Here is a 9,111-nt window from a genome sequence, read left to right on the forward strand (position 1 = left end):
CAATGCTGTTACTGAGCATCAGTGGTGGAGGGAGTAGACATTTATTTATAGATTAATAAAGCACAAAAAAGGCCCTTTGGGACAATGGGTCGACACTGACAAAACAATCACTCAACGTGCACTAATCCCAATTTCGCGCCCTTGTCTCATATCTTTGAATGTTATGCTATTTGGGGTAATCATCCAAATATTTTTTAAAGGTTGTAAGGTTTCCAGCCTCCACTACCTTCTCAAGCAGTCCATTCCAGATTCCCATCACCTGCTGAGTAAAAAGATAAATCCTGACCTTAATTCCTCAAGTGAAGAACTTCATAGGTTTGAAACTTATGAAGTCAATCTTTTTCCCAATTTTCACTGCAATCTTGTCTGTTACTGACCAATCTGATCAGTTTCTTAGATTGTCAGATAACAAGGTGTAGAGCTGGATGAACACAGCAGGCCAAGCAGCATCAGAGGAGCAGGAAAGATAATTTTAAAAAATCAGACACCTCTTCCACTCCCCCACATCTGAAAAAAGACCTCTTTGACTGGTCTGTCTCCTCTCCACCGATCTTCTCCTTTATCCATCCTCTACCCGCCTCCCCCCTCTCCCTATTTATTTCAGAATCCCCTTCCCCTTCCCCATTTCTGAAGAAGGATAAGCATATGGATAATGATGGGATCGTGTAGGGGGCGGGGCTTCAGATTGGTTTCACAGGTCGGCACAACATTGAGGGTCAAAGGGCCTGTTCTGCACTGTATTGTTCTATGTTCTATGTTCTAATGGTCTGGGCCTGAGACATCAAACCACCCTGCTTCTCTGATGCAGCTTGGCCTGCTGTGTTCATCCAGCTCTGCACCTTGTTATCTCAGATTCTCCAGCATCTGCAGTTCCTACTATATCTGCTCAGATTGTAGTTTGTGTTGTGTCAGCTGTCTAATATTGTAAAAGTGATTCATTCATGAATAAACAGCAGCTTGATAGCTACAGAGCACCAACCCAGTCTGCCTGGGTACAGTGGATGTGGGGAAGATATTTCCACTCATCGGAGAGACGAGGATCTGTGGGCACAGCCTCAAAGCAAAGGGATGACCATTCAGAATCAGATGAAGAGGAAGGTCTTCTGCCAGAGGGTGGTGAATCTGTGGAACTCATTTCCACAGAAATCTGTGGATGCCAAGTCATTGAATGACTTGTTTTTGTTTTTACTCATAAGAGAATTATAGGTTTAGATAGTAGGCAGGGGAATGGAGTTGAGAAACATATCATCCATTATTGAATGATAGAGCAGAAATGATAGACTTGAATGGCCGAACTCTACTCTTCTATCTGAAAGTATTATTGACCTGAGGCAGCGGGAAATTCATCATTTAAAATAGTGTGCTACATCAACATGTAATTGAGCATTCTGCCATTGGATAATGGGCAGACAGTTCTTGTGTGTGTTGAACATGGGAAGATAGTTTTTAAGATATATTTAAGACAGTATGGTATAATGTAAGTTGTAATAATAATGCCTGTCTGATCATACATTATTTGCATTACAAATACCAGCTCATCTGTTTTTGAATGATATGTTCTTTCAGAAAGATAGTCTTTCCATTTGCTTTCTCTGTTTTGGAACAATGAGCCTTGTCTGTTGATGTACTCTTCGATTTGTACTTTCATCTCCTCCTGTTGTGGCCTACTTATAAGTTTCCATTCATTGCTGCCCTATCTGTGTTCTTTGATTTGCAATGTCTCACCAAATTGCATTCCTTTCCTCACTGTTTGGTTTAAGTCCCTCTCCACTTCCCTAATTATGTGGCCATTTTCAGCAATAGTTCCACCATTGTTCAGTTTTAGCCCATCCCTGTAGAATATAGCCCCTACTTTTCCCAGCACTAACGCCAGTGCTCTGTGATCCAGAACCTACCTATATTACACGGTATTTGGACTGAGCAAGAATTTCTTTCATCCTATTTACCTTGTTCCAAATGGTATGTGATTCAGGTAATCCTCCAGAAATTATTACCTAAGACTCTTTTTTTGTAATTTGTTACCTGGCTTCTTGTTCAGAGAATGCTGAACCTTTTTCTTCTGCCAATACCCTTATTATCTGCAGGGACCTCAATGACTGACTGGATCCATATCCTCCCACTCTATGTCTGACTTCACTCTGAGTTGATGTTCTGATTGCTGAGGCAGGACAGGCAAAAGAGCTTTTTGTACAGTTTCTTTGTTGCAGATGATTGCATCAACAGCCCGTCCCCACCGTGACAACATTGTCTGTGACCACCACATGGGGTATTTCCTAACCCAACTTGAATCCTTGAATGTCTTCCTGCATCAAATTGCAAGAGTCAATGATCTCGTCCACACAGCACCTCTCACTTTTGTCAAATCGATCTGAAGCCTACTTCAAGCTGTTGCATTATTGCTGAGGGTGAGTTTGTTACACTCCTGTTCCAAATACACTCAACTGCCCCAGTGGCAGTCACAATGTTGTTTCCCTGATGAACCAAAGCGCAAAACACCATTTTAAACAGTGCATCCACCCCATGACAAACGGTACCCATACAACATTCCATCTCTATGTCACGGCCGTTATAGTTTGGGCAGCAGGCCATAAAGCCTGATTCAAAACTATTCCTGTTTTAAATACTACTGCAGTAGTGGTTTTCCTGGATCACACTGATGTCCAGCAGATCCCACATTCTACAATCAGAACATGCCTCCCGCCTAACAAACCTCATTGCGTATGAATTAAGTAATTAATTAATACCTCTTAATGCCTCATCAGTCCTAAGAACAGTACAGCTTAAATTTTGGAAACCAATAACCTTTACTCGTTTTGAATAAGATGACCAAACAATTTATGATTTATCATGAACAAACACTCCTATCAACTGTCATTATTGCTCATAAACCTCAGTTTGTACAACCTTTATTCATATTTTACAAGAGATTGGAATATCAAGAAGCACAGCTTTTGCCAAAAAAATTATTGCCTTACATTTGTATTCAGTCAGATGTTGATTTTTCTCCGAACATGTCTGCTCTGTTCCTGTTGACAATGGAGTGGAGTGGAGTGCACTGGATGGATCTTAAATGATGTCTGGTTTTCCATTCACTCGATAGTCGAACTGATATTGGCTGATGATTTGTAAGCATGGTTGAGGCAGAAAGATTCCTAATATTTGAGAAGTATTCAGATGTGCATTTGCGATGCCAAGGGCTAGAAGGCAACGGACAAGTGTTGTAAAATAGGATTGGAATACTATTGCTCTTGACTGGCCAAGTCAGAATGGACTGAACAGCCTTTCTCTGTGCTGTGGATCTCCATGACTCGAAGGGTCCTCTTTTTGCTCGCTCCTCTAACTGATGGTGATTGCTTTTGTGTACTACTTCCACCCTCTGCTCTAACAAATGCAGCCTGTGTGCAGATCTTGCTTTCGCATGCTTTTCTCAGTGAATTTGATTTGCTTCAGGCTGTAATCTCACTTGCTTGTCTATCTGATGCTGACTACCTCTGAATCTTGCTTTCACTCACCACCTCATACCATTGACTTTTCCCTGCTTGCAACAACTTTTCCATGAAGATTAAAATAAAGTCCGATTACAACAAACTGACAGTAAAAAAAAGTGTTCATAGTTTGACCGTTCTGAGAATCAAACTGAAAGGATATTTGACAACTGTTTTTAACTGCTCTCGGAACTGACTCTGCGTCACTGTGTAGATGCAAGTATTTGTGCAGGTACTGAGGAGCTGGAGCAGGTATCCAATTGTACCAATTGTGGGTGAAGGTGGATGTAAATCATTCACTAATGCAATTTGCTGATGGATGAAACATACAACATTGATAATCCATAATATGATAAAACTGCCTGAGATAGCGAAGACTAAAATGATGGACTTTCTGCGCCTTTCCATCTCTGGATCACGAGGGGCCTCCCTATCAGTTTCCACCCAGAGTCTCCTGCGGGCTTTACTTGCCATGAGGATGTATCTGACTGTCAGAATGTTCAAGAGAACAATCAAAAGGAATGGAATTAAAGGAGTTAGAATGCGATGGAGGAGTACATATGCAGTCCAGATGTCTGAAGTATAATATTCTGGCTTTGTGTCGCAAAACCACTCCAGGTTATTGAAGGTGTATTTAGCTCTGTATTTGAAGAACCAGGGAATGCTTTCCAAACAGCCCAGCACACTCACTGTCCCAATTACCACATGTGCTGTTTTCTCAGTGCAGTATTTATTTCTTAGCTTCTTCCAACAAATAGCCACAAACCGATCACAGGTGAAAGCAACTGTGAGCCATACTGAACACACTGTGGTGCCAGTCATAAGCACTTCTACCAAGCTACATACAGCAGTAATATCCAGGAAAGAAACTGGAAAGTAAATGATGAACCATCTCAAGATTGCGTCTGTGATGACAACCAGAAGATCTGCTGTAGCCATGGCCACCAGGTAATGATTGACACATTTGGAGAGTCCACAGGTTCTACAAGATAGGATTGCGATTGCCATCAAGTTAACTGTTAAATAAAATGTTAAAATTACTGCACAGATGCAATGCGCCAGTTTCGTAACAAAAAGTGCTAATTTTGTGCACAAGATATCTGAAAATGCCTTATTATTATGCATGCATTCTCGGTTGGAAAAATGAAAATGCTAATAAATAATCATGAAAAATGAACAGATGTATTTGTACAGTGTTTCAGACATTAAACAGATGAAGAAAAGAATGTCCATTTGAACCAATTTAATTCCATTATCCAGTAAAACCACATTTTGTCCTGGAGTTTCTGCTGGTGAGACAACTGTTTCTGAAGTGTCGATGAGAGTTGCAGTTTGGGGCCTTGTCGCGTCCCTACGACAATGGACTTGGAGAATGAATATCACTCTGGAAAGTCCGATATTCCAAAAACATTCTAAACGTCTCAGTTCGTCTTGGAAAATTCTCAAATTAAGACACATGTCCACAACTGCTACATGCATGCACCTTGCGCGTACGCATACATGCACATGCACACACCTGTAGAAACATGGCAGCCTGAGTCTACCTCCACTCTCCTATTGCTGGGGTCCAGCACCCCACCGATCTCAACTCACAGCTCCCCCAGATCTGATCTCCACTTCCCCTGCTGCCGCCCCCAGTACCTCCTGTACTTTCTCATGACCTGAAGTACATTTGCACCCCTGTCCCAAAATCTCCCACACTCGAGACTGAACAAATTCTCACCACCATAACCAACAAGCTCTTGCTTCAGACCTGAAACCATCTCACAACTTCATCAGCACCTGAGCCCACTTTTCTTGCCATCTTCAACATCTCTTCCCCGCCAGTGGTCTCGACACCCTCCATCTCAAGGCACCTGATGTACCCGGCACACTACCTGCTATGTACTTGAAAATTTATCTACATACCACGCTGCCCTGTACACATCTTGGAACCTTACCCCATACCTACTTTTAACTTTTCCTACCTAGGAACCTGCTCCTAACCTGACCCTCACCTTATGTGTGTTCTCCAGTTTGGATCTTGCACTGCTTTCTCGTCCACCTTGGTTTGGTCAGAAACAGCATCCAATACATACATTGTTATTTTGTTTTTATAACATTCTCTACATGGCAACAAACTCCTTGCATCAATGATGTTTCATTTAACCCATTCAAAGCTGTCAAACAGTGGTTGCTTTTTCCAGTTTTCCTTCAGAACATCAGACCATACTTTGAAGAAATAACAATGCAAACTATGATAAATATGCAGTCTGATGGATGTGGCCTCTCATTTTGATTTGGTTACATGTTTCAGTTTGTTCTGATATGTATTGCTCAACAACGATGTACTAATTACTGCGTCCTTTTAATATGTGCAATTATCGAAGACAATTTCATCACCATTTCTGATTGCATGATAAGTTAACAGCGTGACTGCAACTTCTCGGATTAACATCACAATCTATTGAGTGAGGGTTGAGAGTAGTTTAGCTAAGTTGGCTGGAGGGCTAGTTTTCAATGCAGTGTAATGGCAATAGCATTGGTTCAATTCCCAGATCTATCAGTGCTCTGCTGCCAGCGGTATATTTACGGAAGATTGGGAATGTTTGGTGGTTTCCCAGGCAGTCACCATTCTCATTTCTGTGACATATTTGGATCCATTTGAAGTGATCCTGATCGTTGACAAACTTTACTTAAACCAGTTTATCTGACATCAGTTTTTCTCAGCCCTTATCACTTATTTTTAGTTAATAAGTGAACCTTCCTCATTTCTTCACTCAATTCTGCTTTAACCACGCCAAGAAAAATAAGTGCCTATTATCAGTCTTCTCAGTCTATTCCCTATCTTCAAAATATATTTTAGATTTCTGATTAGTTCCCACTTCCAGGGGTGATTCCAACATTCTACAATTTGGTTCCAATCAGCTGACCCCATATTTTCTACCTTAGACCAGTTGAATTGAATTTATTCAGAGAGAGCGTTGGTCTCAATATTAATCACAAGCAGTTGTATACCCACTCCAGCCTGAAAGTAAAAGAGTCGTAGATCAGTGCATTAATCTTTCTCTGTGCAGGAAATGAGTCAGCTAGCGTTCCAATAATGTTATTTTGTGATAAGCATAATGGTAATTTTGTTGAAACAAACCATTACAATTTTATAGTCTTAAATATCTCAAGATCGTCAATAATTAATTTAGAAGAGAAGGTACATTTTTTAAAATCAACATAATTCTGGCTCATGAGATATTTTGTGCATGAGAGAAGCATGTAATTTTGCATGAAAATATGATAAGACACAGTTTTATATTTGAACATAGATTTGAGCACAATGCTGAACGGTTATTAGTAACTTACTGGTCACTCCAATAGCCCCAAGTATGGGGCAGTAAATGAATTCAACATCAGCGAGTGTTGGAAATGGATTGAATGGATATTTCATGCTCAGACGAAAGCGATGTGTCCAACCCTATATGGAACTGTGATACTTATTTATACATACAAAACACGTCCTCCGGGGTACAATTTGGCTGGATGATCATTGATATTATTTACAGTTCTTTTCACAAATGTATTTGTGAGATATATTGCATCAGAATAAACATCAGCTCTGAAATCGAAGAGTTGAATGAGGAAGAGAAATAAGGATAACTTGAGGATTGGGCACACTGAGGTCGTGAGTAACAGTGGGTGATGGTGTGAAAAAGTGACATTTCTTTATTTAATCTCCATAATTCAATCGAGTCTCAAATATCAAATAGTTCATTCATTTCTTCTTGCCATTATCACCACTACCAAAATGAACAAGTGAGCTGGTGAAGAGTAAGTGAACAATTTGACTTGTTGAAAGAAGAGGCAGTAGCAGAACAAAGGAAGAATATTCTCTGAAACAGACAACCGGGTTGCTTAAAGATGGAGTTCTGTGAATGAATAAACATTTAGAGATTACCATGAGAATGATTGGATTCGTGCAAAAAAAGTTCAGATATATCTAACATAAGAAGTAGAAAAGAAACTTTAAAACTGAGAACAAAAGACAAATAGAGATCAAGAGAAATGATGGGATGAACACTTTTAATTTTTATGCATCTGATTAAGAGCTTAGGAGCAATGGAGAAAGTGTTAGTGAGCAAAAAAAGTGTTAAAAACGAACAAAGTGTTAGTTACCAGTTTAAACAAACATTGAGAATGGTTTTATTTCCAGAAATTTGTTCATCCAGTTCACTCTCAAACGCTTTGTTGACCTCCCAAAACATAACACTCTGAGCCTATCACAAAAGTGGAATGTAGCAAGTGCTGAACATCTGAAGTGAAAACAGAAACTATTCAAAATGACTCAAGGCCAGTTGTAATCCATGGAGAGAGGAAGAGTCAAGATTTCAACTGAATGACTTTTCAAAATGTTTCCAGCCTTCTCTATTTTCTCCATTCGCTCTGACCCTAACGATTGCTTGGAATTTTAGGAGGTTTTCTAAATCAGCTGATCCCTGCTCGAAGCTGTAAAATGTTATTCTTCAAACGATGGTTCTTATCATTGTGACATTAGTGCTGTATTCCTCTTTTTGGCGAAAGCAAGACACTGGGTTGAAGCAGAAGGCCCTCCTGAACCAACTTTCATGACTATTGTTGCTCCACCTGGAGCGAATAGCATTCTGAAAATCAGAATCACATTGAGTTTCTGGAAAGATCACCACACGTGTTTCACCAGCAGTTGATATCTGTACTGCTGAATTGACAGCTTCCTGTTCATTACCTGCTTCCATTAAATCTTTTGGATTGTCTGTAGTTTTCTGAAGATTTTTGCTGAAAATGCTTTTTGTGCACATTATTTATTTCAATCATGGCAGTCTGATGGATCTTTGAACTTATTCGCAGGAAAACATATTGAATGAAGTGAATGTGAATATGTGAATGCCCCTGCCATGGATTAAATATTTACTTTACCACTGTTTTTGGAGGCTTTAACATATTGTGCATTAATGGTTCGGACACATGGAATGAATGGAAGAAATGGTGTGAGGCGGTAATTCATTGAAATGAGAATTTCATGTCTGGGTCAGCAATCAACACCTTTGTTTACAATAAAACAATGGAATAAAGTAAATATAAATGATTAAATTACCAGATAAGACTGACCATGTTGTATGTCGGCTCAGAGGTCCCTATTCCTCTTTCCATACATTCATCACTTGGGTCTTCCTTCAGTGAGAGGATTATTAGGTAAATTCCACAATCACAAGGTTTATGCAACATTCAGACTTCAAACTGATGCCCCAAACCGGAACCTAGGGATTAAACTGGGATGCCCAGACAGTGATTTAAATAGTTTCCTTCTGCAAAACCCAATATTTAAACTTTCAGATAAACAGTGCATGGTTTGTTCCACAGATCTTTGTGCTTACAGAGTCAGATAATGGTGTGGGTTCCTTGGAATAAGGTCCCCATGCCAAACTATCTCAGCTGCAATATCAATAACATTCCCTCCATCATAGGATCTGGATTACAAAGAACAAAGAACAAAGAATAAAGAACATTACAGCACAGGAACAGGCCCTTCGGCCCTCCAAGCCTGCGCTGATCGAGATCCTCTGTCTAAACTTGTCATCTATTTTCTAAGGGTCTGTATCCCTTTGCTCCCTGCCCATCC

At 40.0% G+C, this 9,111-nt stretch overlaps 1 protein-coding gene across 1 annotated transcript; it reads right to left on the reverse strand.

Annotated features, from left to right (window-relative positions):
• Window positions 1–3,608: 3,608 nt before the first annotated feature.
• On the reverse strand, window positions 3,609–6,917 carry LOC125459904 (probable G-protein coupled receptor 139). Its single transcript, XM_048546890.1, has 2 exons — window positions 6,822–6,917; window positions 3,609–4,501 (listed from the first exon to the last, which is right to left on the reverse strand). The coding sequence occupies exons 1-2, from the start codon at window positions 6,904–6,906 to the stop codon at window positions 3,609–3,611; spliced, it is 978 nt and encodes a 325-aa protein (XP_048402847.1). The 5' UTR covers window positions 6,907–6,917.
• Between the last annotated feature and the right edge of the window lie 2,194 nt (window positions 6,918–9,111).

Source organism: Stegostoma tigrinum, chromosome 16 (genome assembly GCF_030684315.1).
Source record: "Stegostoma tigrinum isolate sSteTig4 chromosome 16, sSteTig4.hap1, whole genome shotgun sequence".
Lineage (NCBI taxonomy): Eukaryota > Metazoa > Chordata > Chondrichthyes > Orectolobiformes > Stegostomatidae > Stegostoma > Stegostoma tigrinum.